The sequence below is a fragment of the Etheostoma spectabile genome, chromosome 19, assembly GCF_008692095.1.
Source record: "Etheostoma spectabile isolate EspeVRDwgs_2016 chromosome 19, UIUC_Espe_1.0, whole genome shotgun sequence".
Lineage (NCBI taxonomy): Eukaryota > Metazoa > Chordata > Actinopteri > Perciformes > Percidae > Etheostoma > Etheostoma spectabile.
The window spans coordinates 18,574,214-18,593,753 of NC_045751.1; the positions used below are offsets into that span (position 1 = coordinate 18,574,214).

General features: G+C 39.2%; 3 protein-coding genes across 4 annotated transcripts in view; all 3 read left to right on the forward strand.

Annotated features, from left to right (window-relative positions):
* The window catches only part of alpk1 (alpha-kinase 1), a 9,017-nt gene extending 527 nt beyond the window's left edge, over positions 1–8,490 (forward strand). Inside the window, exons 2-13 of the mRNA XM_032544770.1 lie at positions 727–934; positions 1,954–2,108; positions 2,193–2,391; positions 3,005–3,064; positions 3,168–3,254; positions 3,380–3,456; positions 3,576–3,671; positions 3,757–3,861; positions 4,744–6,520; positions 7,305–7,452; positions 7,532–7,694; positions 8,332–8,490. Coding sequence (XP_032400661.1) covers positions 820–934; positions 1,954–2,108; positions 2,193–2,391; positions 3,005–3,064; positions 3,168–3,254; positions 3,380–3,456; positions 3,576–3,671; positions 3,757–3,861; positions 4,744–6,520; positions 7,305–7,452; positions 7,532–7,694; positions 8,332–8,490 — 3,141 coding nt within the window. The 5' untranslated portion in view covers positions 727–819. The remainder of the gene's footprint in view (positions 1–726; positions 935–1,953; positions 2,109–2,192; positions 2,392–3,004; positions 3,065–3,167; positions 3,255–3,379; positions 3,457–3,575; positions 3,672–3,756; positions 3,862–4,743; positions 6,521–7,304; positions 7,453–7,531; positions 7,695–8,331) is intronic.
* Positions 8,491–10,638: 2,148 nt separating this feature from the next.
* LOC116707447 (ependymin-2) lies at positions 10,639–13,553 on the forward strand. Its single transcript, XM_032544786.1, has 6 exons — positions 10,639–10,896; positions 11,093–11,127; positions 11,248–11,382; positions 12,105–12,291; positions 12,384–12,471; positions 13,061–13,553. The coding sequence occupies exons 1-6, from the start codon at positions 10,830–10,832 to the stop codon at positions 13,194–13,196; spliced, it is 648 nt and encodes a 215-aa protein (XP_032400677.1). The 5' UTR covers positions 10,639–10,829; the 3' UTR covers positions 13,197–13,553.
* Positions 13,554–13,989: 436 nt separating this feature from the next.
* Positions 13,990–16,707, forward strand: LOC116707448 (ependymin). Of its 2 annotated transcripts, none has more exons than XM_032544789.1 (6): positions 13,990–14,249; positions 14,444–14,478; positions 14,964–15,098; positions 15,190–15,396; positions 15,507–15,599; positions 16,239–16,707. In XM_032544789.1, exons 1-6 carry the CDS (start codon positions 14,183–14,185, stop codon positions 16,299–16,301), a joined length of 600 nt encoding a protein of 199 aa, XP_032400680.1. In that variant the 5' UTR covers positions 13,990–14,182; the 3' UTR covers positions 16,302–16,707. The 2 variants fall into 2 exon arrangements, with proteins under 2 accessions (XP_032400680.1, XP_032400678.1); XM_032544787.1 differs by having other exon boundaries at positions 15,190–15,382; positions 15,512–15,599.
* Positions 16,708–19,540: the final 2,833 nt, after the last annotated feature.

The following is a 19,540-nucleotide window of genomic DNA, read 5'->3' on the forward strand; positions in this document are numbered from 1 at the left end:
CACACACACACACACACACACACACACACACACACACAGGTGTTTCAGTTATTCTGGTTGATTAGATTTGGCTTAGGTTGAAGGTGGGCCAGAACGTTTGATGGTCAGAGACTATTTATACCAATAAGATTGATAAAGGTGTCATTTGTGCTGCCATAACAGGTGCAAAAACCCTAACAGGGAACTCCGGGAGATGCCAGTCACTTCGTCTAACCACACCCATACAGTCCTCAGAGAGGTCCATGCAATCAGCCACATAAACTAAAAAACACCTGTGTGGGTATTCAGGGTGTTTAAATAGACACATTGGAACTCCCTTAAAGGACCATAAAATGATTTTCATTACCTGGTACATTGTTTCAGGGGAATACAGCCACATCGTCACATGTGTAGGCTACTGTCCAATGACAAGACATTACTCATATCCATACTGGATATGGGTTTTTATTAGACCTGCACAATATGACAAATATATCATTTTGTGATTATTTTGACTTACTGCAATTTGATTCACGACACAATGATGATTTTTGTTTCATTATTCTCATTTTCATTGATTTTTAATAGGGTACTCTCAAAAATCACACTATATAATGAGATTTTTTTCTTTAGTCTGTAGGATAGGATTTTTAGGCCAAGACGTCCCTGCAGCACCACCATACTTCTTTCAGAATGGTTTGACACAGTTTGGCTTTAACAAATATTGCAACCCCCCCCCCAACACAGCTTTAATACAGGAACGGGCCAGGGGGTGAAGAGGCCAAGAACAGTGGACATCCTTTCATCCCAGGGCGACAGCTACAACATCTGTTGACCGGAATGGACAGCCAGGAAGTGGGGGGTTTACTGGACGAGTGCCTCGGAGCAGTGGCAGCAGCTCATCAGTCTACCCAGCCCACGGAGGCAGAGAGCCACAACTACTGGAGATGCACAGGTCAGACACAAGATGGTGATATTTGTTCAATTTTCATTTGTGTCTGGAAGGAAGTCAGATTGGGATTTGGGTAAGGAGATTTGTTTGTGGAATTACGCTTACATAAAATCCACTTATATTGGTCTGTGTTGATAATGAGGGCATTCTGCACAAATGATTGCTTAATCATTCGTGGAGTTGCCATGAATTTGAGGGGATTTCCTCTTGTTTTGCTAATGCTTTTCACTTGGGCATGCTGTGCGTCTAAACTCTGTACAACACAGTCCCTCTGCCTTCCCAGTGCCCACATACAGTGTAGCACATCTGTACCAAAGGAAGGATAGAAAAGTTGAAAAGAAGCAATAAAACGTTTCTAGTGGAGCTTTATAGGTCCACTGTGTGGGGGATTTCTCCCATCTAGATCATACTGGATATCGCAATCAACTCTCTCGCGCCACGCAGTTCAAAGGACGTATCACAGCTACGGTAGCCTTCATGCTTCAAAAAGCCGGTCTCTTGGTCTTTTTAATATCCTTTTTCTTTTTCTGGGCGAAGAAGATTCCTGTTCCTGAAAGTTGCATTTTTAATCCATGTGGTCGTCCATGTTTCCTTCTTCAAACTTGCCGGGGCCGGGAAACAACGATACCCATTACAGATTAGCAGCACTTGTGAGTTTATCATGGGACAGTGAAAGCGCAAAAGGTGGAGCAGTATGTCCTATATGTCCCTCACCGGCTAACGTATTTCAAGATGGCGCATGACTGTGGAGAGTCTATCCCAGTACATACAAATGGAAATGTAAACTTTCAAGCCAATAGTAATACTTGGAATTGATAGTGGTGGAGAATATTCATGAAAAAGGACAAGTTTGTAAACACATAACACACTGGACCTTTAAGAAAAAATAATTCCCTTTTGCAAAAAGGTTTTAATCAGGTGTTGTCCGTTGTATTTATTTATTTATTATTATTTGACCAGTTTATTTTTTGCACTGCCACACACTTTAATTGGATTGACAAAATTCCACTTGTTTCCTGTAGACTCGCTGTGTGCAGAACTGGCTTCTCTCCTACAGGAGGCAACGGAAATGAAGTGGCCCTTTGTGCCAGAGAAGTGGCAGTATAAAGAGTCGCTCAATGCCAAAGACAAGACCAACCTTAGTGACCTCATCAGCAAACACCTCTCTTCGCTATTGGTAACACAGACACGGCTAAGTGAATGTTTCTATGTGCTGTTACTGAAAATGAATATTCACTGAATCGGTTTGCCCTGCTGCCAGGCTGTTCTGAAGGCTTCCATTGCTGCTCAGGAGGCACGCACGGCACTGGCGGTGGTCTTCCTAGTGGACCGCTTCCTCTACTGGACGGACGAGTCCAGGCGGCTGCTCAAGATCACCAAGCTGCTCCACAGGCGCCACCCTGACACCCCCGTGGCCCCCCAGCTGGTCATACGACAGGCCAGAGTCTACGTTAACTCTGGTATTGTGTGGCATTTAGTGTACTTTATTACTTTTCTTAGTTTTATGGGGACCTACTGGCACTTGATAAATGTGAACGGATGAGTAACACTTCATGCTAATCACTGTTTTGGAACATAATAGTGGTTCATTATGGAATGCCATTTTATTCCATATTAAATACAAGCATAAACAAATATAAATTGCCTTTGAGATACATATAAGATAAGAAGTGGATATAAATAGAGAGGGAAATAAATAAATGTGACATTATGAAATAAGTCCCCTGAAACAAATAAAAGTCAAACATAAATATACAAATGATGTCATCAATATATGAGATGACACTGTATATATTGATTTTATATTGACTCATTTCTATATATTTACATTTATTTATATATTTATTACCTTGTTTATTTCAGGATATACATACAGAATGTCATAGGCCAATTTATGTATGTATTTTTCATTTATCTAATATTGAACACAATGGCATTCTTTAGTTGATGCATACTCATAACATGGATATGTGAGAAGGCTTTGTTGCCATTACTCATTGTCATTATAGAGATTTTTGATGTTTTGTTGTGTTATACAGAGCTGGATAAACATTACAATCTTTATCCCGGCAGGCAAACTACAAAAAGCAGAATACATACTGAGCAGTCTGATTAACAATAGCGGGGCCACAGGTATGTGCTATTGTTATTCTAATTGCCTTAAATCACAAACATATATCCTGTTGTTTTTTTAAAAAGCTGAATAAAAAATCAAATCTATTGTTTTCCCATGCAGGTTGTTGGGTGTACCGCTCTGAGAGTGACAGGGTTCTTGTGCAGGCTGTTAGTGTTCAAGTACGTGGAATGATTTTGCAGAAGCTAGGTAAGATCTTTTTCCTGAAAGAAAGAAAGAAAGAAAGAAAGAAAGAAAGAAAGAAAGAAAGAAAGAAAATAGCTTCCTCCGCTGATATCACATAGATATTATGGCTGTTTTGTGCTCTGTTGCAGGCCTGTGGCTAGAGGCTGCACAGCTAATCTGGGCCTCTCTGGTTGGCTACTACACACTTCCTCAACCTGATAAAAAGGTTCAATCCACAACCACAATATTGTCATCACAGTGACCATATTGTGAGCTTGCAAACATGCACAACCCAGTTTACACACTGTTATAAACCACTGCGCTACATGTCTGTGTATGTTGTAGGGCATTGGAACCTCTCTTGGCATACTGGCCAACATATTGGTCTCTATGAACGAAGAGGACTTCCACGCTTTTAGGACTAATCCAGATATTGATTTGGTAACTCCAACTGATATGTGTATTTTTTTCTATTGGCTTTGTATATTTTCTTGTCTAATGTCTTGTGTCTGATTGTTTGGAGCAGTCTTTACTTGGGGACAGGAGTCATCGTCTTCTTTCAGCAGCTCAGGCAGCTAAGATGGCGGTAGTTTACAGCCAGTACACTTCACTCTATGTGTTGACCAATGTGGTGAGTTGTTCCATTGATTCACTGTTGACATAAATCATGGTGGTGTTTAGATGGCAACCTTAGATTATACTGCCGACTACCTATCCTTACCTTAAAGTCCTTCTCCAGAAATATTTTGTAAGTGTATGTAAACATACTCTTATGATTAATATTTAATTTAACATGGTTTTCCCACATAAAAAGTAAAAAATCTAGATCTGGACTCATGATCTGCAACTACTGTCTGATCCCAGTGTCAATCCGACTGATGAGAAGTCTGTGCACTAAAATCAGTAATGTTAAGTGTAGTTAGCGTCTTTTATTTGTTTATGTTTGTTAGCTTGCTAGCTTGTTACTGGCAATGGCCGACAGCTACGATGACGGTGGGTTTTCCATCTCTTTACTAACAGTCCGCTCTGCACTGGAGGTTCCAGGTTTCTTTGCTGGGTTGTGTCGAAGTCGTTGCCCCAACCAATAGTGTTTTCCATTTTAGACGACAATTGGTTTGCACATTACTGACGTACCTAATCACGCTTGCCCGGGATTTGTTTGAATCTCAGATTTCAGAGAAGTGCATATACATCTCCTCCTTCAGGAGAGGAATATGAAAACCTCTAGTTTCTAGTGACAAACTGTGCACAGATACAAGTCATGTTAGGTCTGAAATTTAAGGGAACATAAACATAGGAACATTCATTTTTTTAAATGAAGGGGGACTTTACCCATTTGTGGTCAATGCCTAACAACCATCTTGCAATACTTTCGTCAATCTTGAGTTACCATCCAGACACAACCATAAATCAGTGTGTTTTTCAAATCTGACACTTCTGAAGAGGAATAAATCTTACTTATTGCTGTTTTAATTATCCTTCTGCTTCTCTCTGACTTCTTTTTTTTCTTCAGGCAACCCAAGGGACCTGCTTGTTATCGTACAGTTTCTCAGTGGAGTGCCCTGCCTCTGAAAGGCAGTCTTTCCTCCTGCAGGCGAGAGAGGCGTTTGCAATCGGCCTTCTCACTAAAGCAGAGGGCGAGCTGGTCACCAGCCAGCAGGAGCTTCACACCTTCCTCAAGGCTGCCTATTCTCTCACTGTTGCTCACAAATGGCTCGGCACACCTCAGGAGGTTGTGGCGAAGGCAACTCAAGCTTGCCAAAAAGCTTTAGCGAAGTTTTACGATTACTGCAATGCAGATACCCAAGACAAAGACGGCCTCTGTGCTGAAATCATGCATCTGGTCGGACAAGTCAAGCTTCTGTTGAGAGTGGAGCCTTTCCTTAATTCAGACAAAGGGTCTTTCATCCCAGACAGCTACCGCAACATCAAGGACACATCAGTAAATTTCACTCTTGAAGGTTTCGCCAAGGTTATGAAGAGATTCCAAAAGTATCATGCGTCACTGTGTGAGACAACCAATACAAACTGTAAAGGGACCAAAGACGACACAGGTGAGGCGAGGTTATGTATAACTGCTCTGGGGACAACCATTGGTACACTCAACACAGAGTGCAGCACCGGAGCCCATAAAATGGCACCCAAAGAAGAGGATCCACAACAGCGAGGTTCAAGTTCCCCTGCTGTGCACCCACCTCAAAAGTCTGACCTGTGTACCACTCTAGGCAGCACAGATAACCTTGGCTCTTCATGGCAGAATTTCTCCTTGAGTAGTTCTGGGTCTCCTAGGCCCAGCAGCAGTGGCTTCACGGGAAGTATTGGTGTTGAACGTGAAGCAAAAGCACGTAATCAGAGCTGCCTGACCACTGAGGTTAATGACAGGTCAGACAGCGCGCTACAATCCGCCGATGGAAACAAGAAGCAAGGCTTACATGGTCTTAACTCTGGTGTTGGTTTCCAAACAGTCTTTAGTTCTGCAATACCTGCCACTACCTCCTCCAATCCTGATTTGGAGATGTTTGAAGTGATTCAAGCGGGAATAGAGACACTGGACACTGAGGAGGATTGGATGACTGACGTTGGTGTGGCACAGAAAACGTCAGCAGCTGAGGGTGCAGCACAATCCTTATCCCAGCTAGCTCTCAGAACATCGCTCAGTGACAGTTTCAGTTCCCAGTCGTCGTGGGAGAAACTTTCAGCTGACCTGAACTCCCCCACAAAAAGAAAATCTCAGCCAAGCAGCCTTGAAGCAGGAAGCGTTCAAGGCAGCAAGTCAGCAGAGTCTGATGGAAGTTTCTTCCTCTTGGAAACGCTGGATTCTGAAAGCAATAATTCTGCTCATGATCCCACACACAAAAAACACACATCTGGATGGGAATTCAGACCTCTGAATAGCCTCAATGTTGACCCAAATATTGACACTGAAGTTGACTCAATACCCGTAAAACCTGCTACTTTAGCAACCCCACACCCAAAGCTACCTGAGCAGTGTGCTTCCACTGAAACCTCCACAGAGAGTTCATTTGAGATGCTGGGGGAGCATCAGAGTGGACCCCAACACAGTGATGTTACTTCTTCAGAAAAAGTGAATGTCCCTCAGATAAAGAACCCCTTGTGCTACAGCTGTCTTAAACACAGCGCTGTAACTAGTGTTGTCCCCGAGAGTCAGTATTTGTTGTCACAGCAGGATTTCCAAGCACTACTGGCTGGAGTTTGCCATGAATGTCTGCTGAAGAGACTTCACAGTGACCAGACACAATTCAAACTCAAGACGCACAGAACTACGCACAGTAAGTTTGAATTGAAACGTGTCCATATCATCTAGTTCATGCTTTTAGCCATGCTAGCAGTGAGGCTCTGGGGGGGGGGATGTCAGTCTGCAGTGGTGGAATGTAACTAAGTACAGTACATTTAGCCAAGTACCGTACTTAATTACAATTGTGAGGTACTGTACTTTACTTGTCTTTCTTTCTACTTTTACTCCGCTACATTTCAGAGAGAATTTGTTCTGTCTTTTAACTCCACTACATGAATCTGACAGCTTAAGTTACTTTATAAAAAAGGACTTTGCACACAAAACACATACATAGTTTATAAAATATGTTATATTATTAATTAAACTACCCAATAATATGCATGCCTACCCTAACACCTGAAATGATTAGCCGATCAAATTCAATTCAATTTTATTTATAGTATCAAATCATAACAGGAGTTATCTCAAGACACCTTAAAGATTGTGTAGGTCTAGACCACAATCTATCATTTACAAAGACCCAACAATTTCCCACGAGCAAGCATTTGGTGGCGGGGGAAAACTTCCTTTTAGGCAGAAACCTTGAGTGGTGATTAAACAATTCTGCTTTAACTACTTCATTTTTTTCACACATTTTCATGGTGATACTTGTAGGACATAATGTAGGGCTTTTACGTGTAACACAGTAATTTTACAGAGTGGTATTAGTACTTGTATTAGTACTTTACAGAAGTAACGTTATTTGATCTGATTACTTCTTCCACAATTGTCGATCTGACTGAAATATTGCATTCATCTGTAAATGTCATCCCAATTAGGTGCTCTTCATTTGAAGTTCTCCAAGGCCGCAGGACTGTGGACAGCCAGGGAGACGTGTGCTTACATCGGGGAGCCGATGGGGATGCAGGGCAAGCAGAGAGCGGCATTATGGGTGCAGTTTTTACACCAAGAGGAGAGGTTAAGCAGGTATGCAGCCGCGCAGTCGAGGCACAACATGTGCAAAATTACTTTAAATCTCATGTTGTCTGTGTCTGGTTTGCCTTAGTTATGTTGGAAAAGATTACTTAAAGCCAAAGGAGATCCAGTTTCACCTGAAAGATGTGGAGAGACAGATGACAGCCCAGTACTATGTGACGGAATTCAACAAGAGTCTTTATGACAAGGAAGTCATGGCTCAGATCTTCTTCATTCCCTCGGAAGCACTACTGGTGAGGCCAGCTCATATCGAAAGGAAAGTGCATGTATCAGATATTGCATTAAAATAAAAGGATTTCCTTCATAAATGCCACTTTAATAGGACCCTCTACACAACTACACAACGTCAGAAACAGTGTAGTGAGTGCAGGATAGCCGGAAGCAGCCTCGGAGCATGGTTGTTTTAAATTTGAATGTAATACCCCAATACACCCTCCAGTTGTCAGTTTACAGCTAGAAACCTAATCTCATGACTGTAGTGGAGCCAATATTTTTTGAGTTAGTCATCTGTAATGTATTGTGAGCTTTTTAAAGAGGAAAAATGGGAGATTAAGGTACAAATATCTTAGTGCTGAGTATTCTCCTAATTGTATCTGGACACTTCCCTGGATGAACAGGCCCACAAAAAGACTTTATATTCTGGATTACATTGATCAATTTGATCTCATTTTAAATTAAACACCATGTAAACAACAACACTTGCTCTGATGAGTCTTTTTGAGTAGTGACAGAAGTCTTTAAATTTACTTGTATAGACATAATAAAGCCATTGGAGAAATGTATATTACTCAGCCATGTTAATGAGTGGTGCACAAAGACAGGCTTTGCATATTTGCTGATTTCCCTCTTGTTTTCTGTGCTTGTGAATAGATTCTGAATGGAAATGAGATTGTCGGCTGTGTAACAGTGGAGCCCTACATGCTTGGGGACTTTGTCAAACTGACCAACAACACTGGAAAGAAGGACAAGACTTTCCAGGCTACAGAATATGGCCTCGCCTTCGGACACTTCACCTACCTGCTCTCCTAGTGCAAGAAGTGTTGTAGACTTGCAAGTGTGTGTGTGTGTGTGTGTGTGTGTGTGTGTGTGTGTGTGTGTGTGTGTGTGTGTGTGTGTGGGTGTGTGTGTGTGTGTGTGTGTGTGTGTGTGGTGTGTGGTGGTTTGTGTGTGTGTGTGTGTGGGGGGGTTGGTGTGTGTGTGTGTGTGTGTGTGTGTGTGTGTGTGGTTGTGTGTGTGTGTGTGTGGTGTGTGTGTGTGTGACAGTGTCTTTGGCTGAAATTATTTTTTCTCATCAGAAAACGACAAAATAACTTGATGTGTGTTTTTTTACTCTTTCGGTGATCATTTGGGGACAAAAGTGTAATCACAATTCAAATTTAATTAATTGCAATTATATATATATATATATCTATACTATATTATATATATATTATGTATGTATGTTTTTAGTTGTGAACTACTCCTTCCTTTTTTTCTCAGGGTGGGTGACAGCCAATGGCAAAGGGCTGATCTACCTCACCGACCCCCAGATTCACTCCACCAGGACCCCCAAAGGCCCCTCCAACTTTGCTACCCGAGGCCTCAGGTACTTCCTGGAGGAGCAACACGGACCAGAGTGCAATGGCATCTGCCAGCTGCTCAAGCTACCTCCTGTGGTCACACAGTCAAATGTTCGGCCTCAGAAACGTTGAGGAGTTCTCGATGTGGAGTGGATATGGATGAGAGTTTGAATTCCGAAATAAGTGAAAAAAGTACTACATATGAGTAACAAGGCATTGATGAAAGTTTCTGAAACTCAAGGACTACATACATTTAGCTGAAGTTACCCCAGTTACAATCACTGTACTGTGTCTTTCATTCTAATTATATTAAATAAACAATGTATGCATATAGTTTAAATACATTCTATTTTAGGGTGCTAAATGTATAAAAATAAACTTGGATGTCATTCAAATTATAGGCATATCTGGCCATTATTTCTCCAGAGGGTTAACCCTCAGACTCACTTTTCCGATTTGTCAGGTACCTGAAAAAGTTGAGTAAGTAAAAAATAATATATATATATTTTATCCACAGAATCTTAGGCAAATAACATTTTTAGATTTACAGCCACATAATGGCAAGTTACATTTTTGTTCAGTTTAGTTTCCACTACAATAAATAATGAAAGAAATAATTGGGGGTTTTGCTTTGAAAATGTATTTATAATCCATCATGTCTCATAACTCTACATGAAAGATCAGGTTGAGTGAGAAGCTTGTCTTTAATGAAAGGTTTGTAGATTTTTCAATGGCCCTAGTAACACCCTCGGGTTAGGTGTTTGGTTTTGTTTCAAAAATCTTTTATAGGTAGAAGATAACCTTGTAGACATGTTTAAATAACTTTTTAAATGTACTGGATGTAGTTAAGCCATTCAGGTGACCGCTGTATCCGGTTAAGGTCAGTCAATCCTGTTAAACTTTGTCATGGACAAACATTTATTCAAAATATCTAATTATGATAACAAATTACTGTTCTTCTGTTTTTTTCCCTTCAAATCTATTGTTACACACTGGTGTATGACTCAGCATAAGATTACACACAGAGTTTCATGTAGCCAGTGTTGACAAGAATGAAGTACTGTATGTTACACAGTACATCCAGTAAATACTGCATGATGCAAGTTGCCAAGAGTTTATGACCTTGACTTTTACTCTCAGAAGCAAGTGTAAATATAAAAGGGAAACAACATAGTGAATGTATGAAGTTTTGATTTTGTTGAATAATGACTGCACTCCCTCAATGGCGTAAACCAATAAGGCAATGGAGCAGGTGCTCTGATTACAGCAGTCACACATCTTCACATCATATGACAGTGATGTCATTCACAGAGCACATGTGACAAAATCCACTTTTAGGTTTGTTGGGTTCACAAACAACATTCTTTACCCCTGACCCACTGTGCATAAACCTCACTGTCGACATGCATGCAATCAAAAAGTAAATGTTCTGAATGTACTTCACTGAGAATTGTTTTTTTTTCGCCGTCTTGTGTATTTTCGGTATTTACCAGTTATACACACAGTTATACACACAGTCTTCTGTACAATTGTCTCCTCCATGAAAAACCTTAACCAGCCTATAGTAACATAAAGTAGAATAGGGGTCTTATGTTCTTTTATCTTTAAGTGAAACTGATTGCAGCAGCTTTTCACTCACATGTACAGTATGACTTTTTTTTTTTGTTGAGAAAAATAGGGTTAACAATAAACCCCGGAAGTTGGACTTTCTCCTGGAGCCCCAGTGTTCGTTTATATAAGGAAGTGAATCCTCTCTCGAGCACCAGAGTGTTTGTGGCTGTTTTAGAAGGGAGCTTGGAATCTAAAAGTATGAGACTCTTGATATTGTTACTGTGCTTTCTGGCAGGCTGCCTGGCTCAGAAGCCTCACCCATGCTGTAAGTAAAATCACAGAAAGAGAAACGGAATTGTGATTGTTGGAAAGGATTTCTCATTTCTAATGCCATTTTATGCTTTCTCAATATTTGTATTGTATAGTATAAGGTGATAAAGCTTATTTGTGCATGTGTCAAATGTGTGCTTTTTAAAAATAATGCAGTTTTATAATTTCACAAATCTTTCTCCATAACACAGCAAGTCCTCCTCTCCTGAGCGGAGCCCTCACTGTGGTGAGTGTTTATTGTTTCTGAGTGTGTTATATGAGCATCATAAAGCCTGACCTGAGCATAATCACTCAGCACACGTATGTGAAAGAGGGACATGTAAACTCACACGTGATATTTCTCCAGTCCACACAGAATGAAAAGCTGTGGACTTATGCCAAATACCTGTACGATGCGATGGGACAACGGATCCGGATCATGGAGCTGGGCGCTTACGAGAATAAGTCATTCAACTTTGACGCTCTTCTGCTCTACAAAGAGGTGACCGAAGCAGTGACGTAATGAACAGCCCAAATATTTGTTTTGGAGTGCAGTCGCTCCTGATCAGAGGTCAAAAGTAAAAGAAAAATCACAAAAATCCACAGTATGTGTGAAGTAAAAATTCAGATTTTGAATATGTTATTGTTCATACGCCTTAACTTCTCAATCAACACAATGGAGCAACACTGTCCTTTGTCAAGTTGCTGTCAAGAGGTGCAGCGAATCTTAAATTATTATGGGAGTTAACATTTTATGCGGTCTTTGGTTATCACATCAATAAAACCATAATCGTTAATGTTCATAAAGTTCACAATAATCACATTTATCTGTCTGGGTCAAAATATTTAAACCAAAATATTGACCATGTGTATGCACCGATTTGCCTGCTTAAATATTCATGTAACAGGACAACTGCAGATGTTAGATGCATTGTTATGTAGTATGTATTATTATATAATTATCTATTTATAATAACAATAACAATAATACAAAATAATTGTAGAACAGTAACGCCACTCATTGTTTTTCCAACTTCAGTTTAAATTTCAAGACTAAAATTGATTAAGTTACTATTTGTATTATTTTAACTAAACACAGCAAATTGTTATACTGCATATACAGTATATATGGAAAAGAAAGAAAAAAACATTTATGCTGTATATAAAACTACAAATTAATCAAAATGATCAAGTCATACCTTTGCCCCACCTTTGATCCCTTAGGCTACCATGTATGAGATCAATGACGTAAACCGTACATGCCAGAAAAAGCCTCTGAAGGTAGACTTCCAGCCAATGGGAATCCCAAAAGATGCCTCTCTGCTGGGCCAGGTTGTTCTGGGCAGCTCGTCTGGACCTGGACAAGGACTCCTGGTCAATAGTTGGACGGGAGACCTGCCAGACAAATCAGGTCAGAGAACATAGGACGGTTACAACTGCCTTAACTGTCTATTCATCCAACCCAGTACATTAATATGCCCATGTTCTTCTCTGACCTTACAGGAATGTTCATGAGCACAGTCACTGAATTTGGTTGCATCCCTGTGAGCAGTGCGTACCAGACTAAGCAGTATGGATGGATGGTGACGAGGTTAGTTCACATTCACGTCAACACGCTATAGCAGAGATCTTCAACAGGGCCCCTAAGGGGTCCTCAGAGTTACTGCAAGGGGGAGCAAATTATTTTTGGAAAAGTTTATTTTGCTTCTGTGTCTGAAAATATGCAGTACATCGACATAATTATGACATATTATTAGCAAAGATAGTCATGAAAACAAAAAAAGCATGTCATTTTAATGGATGATAGACATGTTATGATGATAGATTTATTATAAGGTATACCCACCCACACATCCAACTAACCCTAAGGATTATCTGTGACTTCCAAATATATGTTTATCATCAAAACATGATTTACAAATAATGAATATCTATACATCCATTTTCATCTATCTGGTCCAGTTTAATATGCCACTAAATTCTAAACAATATGGAGTAGGGGTCCCCTGCTGCGTCTCTTTCAGCTAAGGGGTCTTTGGTCTCAAAGTGTTGAAGACCTCTGTGCTGTAGGGCAGAAGGGACAGTGTGGTGGTGACAGGCTAGACACTGACTTTTAAAAACCTAAAATATATTTGCAACTGGACAAGTGATCGTTACGCCACTCTCTTTCTGTCCACTAGCTTCTTCAACAACATCATTGGGATAGACGACCCCGGGCTGCTCAACCCTCCAGACTTCTGCCTGGACGCAGAGCTGAATGCTGACAGCGAGGAGGAGCCTGTCGACTTTTTTAGCTTGTTCCTCAAACAGCATTGAGTCCTTCAGCACAGCATTCCTTTACAAATTAATTTGCCATTAAACAAGTGGCGCTACTAAATCACTGCTTTGTTAGGTGGTATACATCACACCTACTCTTGCTAATAATGTGTTTTTCCAAGCATCTTGAGACGAGCATCTCAGATTAATTTTTGCAGAATTTGCCATATTGAATTTCTTTTATTTTTTTGGGGTTATTTTTCACATAGAGTATTTCTTTACCCAACAGAAAGCTTCATTTATGATTGTTTTTAGAGTGACAATGGGTCCAAAAAACTCCCTCTTTCTATCAATATGCTGATGTGTGACCATGTGTAATTTTTGTCAATAAATACATAAGAACAATAAACCAATGCATACCCTTTACCTTGTCTCTGTGTGTAATAAATGGCAACATGTACTGTATAAACAACTTTGTACTAGTAGGGCAAAAAGGATGCATGATAGGAAGAATCTTCATCTTACATACTATCAATTTCCCAGGTGCCCAGTGAAAACAGGAAAATGAATTACCATGACTTTAGGATTTAAGAAAGCGTTCTGAATTTGTAGAAAACTTGTTAAAGTTGATACTTTAATACATTGCATGTGGTTAAAAAGCTTTTTTTGTGATGAGAGAAGTTAATTTTTAATTCTTGAACCCAAATTCTCTCTTCCCTTTCCTGGAAGTCAATTTTATTATTTTTACCTAAATTTACAACTGAAAAAGAGATAGCAAGGACTGTAAGAGAGAAAGGAGATGGCATGACATCTCAAACTAGCTGAGTCACAGTGACACTCCTTTGTTGTTCCTAATGTTTTCTGTTTTATACTGACAGGTTGGGTGTACACGCTGAGAACTGAAAGAAAACCTGGCAGTGGATGCAGACTGGGAGCCTTGACCAGCTTGTACATAAGGGAGTGAGCGCACGAAAGCAGCAGCAGCACACAGCATTTGCATCTGTGTGCAGAGGAACGCGTATCTACCGTACAGCACATCTGACCACATGAGAGCCCTGATCCTGTTTGTGTGCCTGGCAGTGGGCTGCCTGGCTCAGGAACCACGACCATGCAGTAAGTACTGTACACACTGACTTTATTTGTTTATCTAGTTGTGAACTGAATAATGACAGATAAATAAATACTGACCATGCTGGTCTGTTTTTGCTTTGACACTTATTACTTAAGTAAATACATGACTACGTTGTGAGTTTAGTACAGTTGTGATGTAAATGCTCAATTTATAAACACTGTTTTGATTTTAACAGGATCCCCAGCACTTCTGACAGGACAACTCTCTGTGGTAAGTTTTTACTTCCTTAAACAACTGTGTAAACTCAACTTCCTGACAAAACAGGGAGACACCACAGGCAAATATTTTGGGGGTATTTTTTTCCATAACATGTCTTCTTTTAGACTATTTGAGAAAAAGCATCCAGATTGCAGCATCTAAATTGTTTCTATTTAAATACACTTTGTCTATTTGTAACTGCAGATTTCTCCTAAATTGACTTAAAGTTAGCATTTGAAAATGCCTAATTTGCCCATATAAACATCCAAAGTTTAGAAAACTTGTAATACAAAAATGATTGTCCTAATGTAAGTAATCAACTGTGTTCCATGTATCATGATGATATCTGTTAGTACAAATGTTTTACCCTATTCCCTTGCATTCCCTCCTATTACAAATATTTAACTCACCAAACTACCTTAAATAGTATAAACTAATGTGGTCATAGCCACAGCAATGCTCGCTGTAATAAGATTTTTTTTTTATCATCTTCCAAGTCCTCTCCGAGTAAGAAGCTGATGGCCTTTGCCAAGTACAGCTACGACGCACTGGGGGAGCGCATCCGCATCAGAGAGATTGGACATTATGGCAAAAAGACCTTCCACCATGATGTACTTCTACTCTACAGACAGGTAATGACAACATAGCAAAGATATTGACATTTGTAGATGCCATGTTCAACATAAATATATATGGTAAATATAATACCATTTGGTCTTACAGCGTGTCATGTATAAGATAAACTACAGGAACCACACATGTTGCAAGAAGAGACTGTGTGTAGACTTCCACCCGCTGGCCATCCCGAGGAACTCGACCCTGCTGGCACAGGTGGTGTTAGGCAGCTCCTCTGGACCGGGGGAAGGAGTCCTGGTAAACACCTGGTTGGGAGAGCTACACATGAAGAAAGAACCAGGTACAGTACAAGGAAGCTACACTACAGAAAATACTGTAGCACATGACAGTCTGTCATTGTGTTGAAGCTGAAGCTGCTCGTCTGGTTGTGCTGCTTCAGCTCTCATGTGATCCACTTCTGCTTCTGCAGCAAACTACATGAGCACTGTCACAGAGTTTGGATGTGTCCCTGTCAGCACTGTGTTTCACAGCAACAGAACTGGATGGGTGGTGACCAGGTCAGTGTGTGCACATGATGACAAAGTGTAACATTTCTCACCAGAAGCTTGTTCAAAATAAATACATAAAATGGAATCCGAAAAGAATTGATCGACCTTACAGGAAATATATTTTGAAATTATTTTGATATTTTGTGAACTACTCAGAATCAGAATCAGCTTTATTTGCCAGGTATGAGGACACATACAAGGAATTTTTGTTTGGAGCATCGTTACTCACACAATGACATTGGTACTGACCACATGCCTTCTGAGCCATGATCAAAGGTGTAAGTTAAAGCGAAGGTTCAGCCCTAAATCAAAAGTATATATTTTTCCTCTTACCTGTGGTGCTATTTTGCTTTGTTTATTCATTTTAATGTGAATATAGTGTGTAACAAAAAGGAGCCATATAGAGTAAAAAATACACATACAGCCAATTACAAACAGTCACAGACAATATGTACAGCAGTTATGTTAAAAGTTGATATGATTGAAGAGTGTAGTGATATTTATCAATCTGGATTGTTTGTGTGAGTTGCCCAGTGTTGCCCAGTAGGATCTGTAGACATTCAGCCTCTGTGTTCCAGGATGTAAATTGCAGCCATTGCTGTTGTCTGGATGATGTCATTGTGTGTTCTTCCTGTTTCCCACCTACAGCTTCTTCAACAATGTCATCGGCCTGACGGACCCTCAACAGCTCCTCATTCCAGCTATGTGTAAACACGCCCAGCTGGAGGAAGAGGACGGAGAGGAACCAGAGAGCTTCTTCAGCTTGTTTTAGAATAGAATCATTTCACAAATGTAGTGCACTGTGAGGATGGCTACTGTACAGCATAGGACTCTTTGCATTGCGTTTGTTTAGTGGCAGTCATTGGTGTAGCAATTCTACAATTTATTACTCTCTTTTTTGTGCGTGCGTGCGTGCGTGCGTGCGTGCGTGTGTTTGTGTGTAATCTTTTACAAATACAGGTGAAGTGAGAAAAGATGTGTACAATACAGGGTAAATGCCAATTTTTTTTGCTTTTGAGGTTTTTTTGCCAAATAATATCTGCTAATTGAGATCCTTTCTCCTTATATTCACATATAACTAGTACAGTTACTGTAAAGATAAAAGAATACTTGTGTTGACAATGTGTTAATAGTTCACAGTCAGACTGTCTCTGTGGCTTGGAACAGTGTTTGGAACATGTTTAAAGACACCTGACTGGATTAGTGTTGGCGATCATGTTGATTCCGGATTTTGTTCACTGACATGTACCAACATTATAAGTTAGATAAGTATGTGTAATACTCAATCACAACTGAAAGTGTATACACTCTGCTTCTATTGGATACATTTGTGTTGTGATGGACATATCTCTAGTAGAAATGAAATAAAATCCAAGTATAAGGGACAACATCCAACATGCTTTGCCTCTTATTGTTAAAGCGATAGTTTGGATATTTTGAAGCTGGCTTGTACAGGCATGGTACATTTAGACTATTATTACTGTTTTACCTTACACACTCTACTCTAAAACACATTAACACACATTAACACAAGTCGCGCAATAACAGGAAACAAATCCATGTCATGAGTCACAAAAATGTCATTAACGAGCCCAGAGAAAAAATTAGGCCACACCACACCACGTCCATGCCATGCCACACCATGTTAATTCAAATATTTCATGTGTCGGCTGTTTGAATGAGACATTTCTGAAAGATTTTGTTGTAGCATATTGTACAACAATGTATCTAGTCAATGCATGGGTCTTCATATCGACACAATAGTAAAACTTGTATTTTGCTCATATGGGATTGAAGTTATGAAATAAGTTAGATGTTGTGCAAGGGCTTTTGCCTTAATCTCAATGTCATTTAAATTAGATTTGAAGAGAGAACAACTGGTGAAAATGTTTGTGAATATATTTAGGCTGGAAAAGATTTTAAGTACATACCAAGTGCAGCCCCACTCTATTTGTATTCCATTGTGTTTCACTATTTGCTTCCACCTTGTTTTTGTACACTAGGCCAACGTCTCTTTTGTTTCCCACAATTCCACAACAGGGTTTTTAAAGGCAATACACTCATTTAAACATAAGAGGGCGGTGTTGCCAGTCAATTTCTTCACTGGTACTTGAAGAACTGAGTTTACCTGCAATTAAAAATACAATACGTTGAAGGAATTAAAAAAGAAAATATGAAGAAAAAGAAAAAGCGTGAACTTATGTGTCAGGTCAGATAGCTCAGAGTTATGGGAGAAAGATTTAAAGACTGAAAGTTATGTGTTTAAATCGTATGTGTTGCAGTCTGGAATTCTAAAAAATGTGCTGTTCCTACCTACAAACATACTTTACCAGGGCTTTTTAACATACTAAACTATTATTTTTTATGACTTTTTTAACAAAATAATTTTTGACTTTGTAAGAAGTCCTAGTAAGCTATAGTATGTAAAAAAAAGTCATAGTTTAGTATGTTAAAAAACAGTCATGAAAAAGTCATAGTACAGCATGTCAAGGAAAAAAATCATAGTTTAAAATGTAGAAGAACAAAGTTATGAATAAAAGTCATTGTGGGGATCCTGGGTAGTTCATGTTCAATTCCAAACTGTCGCCCTTTGCTGCTTATCATTCCACCTCCCTCTCCACTTTAAGTCTAAGCTGTCCTGTCAAATAAATTCAGAACAATTATCTAAAAAAAAGTGATCATATATGCTAAACTATGACTTTTTTCACTATGCTATAACAATTTTGACATACTATACGGTGACTTTTTTATCAATTTTCATGAAATACTATACCATGAAACTGTTTTTACTTATTTGACATACTATAATATGACATTTTTAGGTCTTTTTTCAACATGCTATACCATGGCTTTTTTCTAAATAATAACTCTTTTTACTTTTTTTGACATACTACACTATGACTTTATATTGACATTTTTGTGTACACTATGACTTTTTTTCTTTTTACGCACTATTCCATAACGTTTTGTTGCCTTTTTCGACATACTACACCAAGATTTTTTTCTGACTTAATTGACAAACTGTATTATGACTTTTTGTTGAGTTTTGTCAACATACTAAACTCTGACCTTTTTATGAATGTTTTTGACATAATACACTAGGACGTTTTTATAAATGTCTTTTACATGCTATACTATGACTTTGATGACTTTGTCAATATACTGTACTATGACCTTTTTCAACATACTATACTATGCATGATACAATTCTTTTGCTACCAGTTCTTTATCAGGTCAGATAAGGCAGGGTGATAAGAGTATGAATGGGGTATAATCCATTTTGAGACCTGCTTTCCAGGAAATAAAACTTCAAATAGACAAAGAGAAGAGTAGTCTTGAGGTAGTTTTCCTTCCTGGAAAGATACAGTACTTTGCCTTTTTTGTGTTGCAGTGAGTTTTGAGTTATGATGGGCTGAGTGGAAATGATAAAGTTCTATTGGTCAGTTCAGGTCAGGATGACAAGAGCATGATTAAAGTATGGAAGGTTGTGTGTTTGGGTCTTATAGGGTCCAATAAACTAAGTGCAATAGAAAAATACGATTTAAACATATACCTTTGTCACAGGTCGGGTAGCCCAACATGATGAAAGAATAACTGGAAGACAGTAGGTTGTGAGTTTAAATCTTGTGGTTTTGTGAGACCAATTTTTTTAAGAAAGAAGACTTCATAAGATATACTATACTTTGACCTTTTTGTCAGTTCATTCAACATACTAAGTAAAAATGTAAAAATATCTGCTGCCAGGGGCCAGATAAAAGCTAAAAGTAAAAATATCTGCTGCCAGGGGCCAGATAAAAGCTAAAAGTAAAAATAGCTTTGATATTTTCATTCTGTCAGGGACAGAACTGAGTGAGTGTACACTGTTGGAAAAGTGCACGAAAAATCTGCTGCCAGGGGCCAGATATAAGCTAAAACTAAAAATATCATTGATATTTTCCTTGTGTCAGGGA

Bases quoted from the DNA above. Each gene is read 5' to 3' on its own strand.
- LOC116707447 (XM_032544786.1), top strand. From the start codon at position 10,830: ATGAGACTCTTGATATTGTTACTGTGCTTTCTGGCAGGCTGCCTGGCT. The intron at 10,897-11,092 runs GTAAGTAAAATC...TCCATAACACAG, and splicing joins TCAGAAGCCTCACCCATGCT to CAAGTCCTCCTCTCCTGAGC. The intron at 11,383-12,104 runs GTGACCGAAGCA...TTGATCCCTTAG, and splicing joins CTCTTCTGCTCTACAAAGAG to GCTACCATGTATGAGATCAA.
- LOC116707448 (XM_032544787.1), top strand. From the start codon at position 14,183: ATGAGAGCCCTGATCCTGTTTGTGTGCCTGGCAGTGGGCTGCCTGGCT. The intron at 14,479-14,963 runs GTAAGTTTTTAC...TCATCTTCCAAG, and splicing joins TGACAGGACAACTCTCTGTG to TCCTCTCCGAGTAAGAAGCT. The intron at 15,383-15,511 runs GTACAGTACAAG...CTGCTTCTGCAG, and splicing joins ACACATGAAGAAAGAACCAG to CAAACTACATGAGCACTGTC.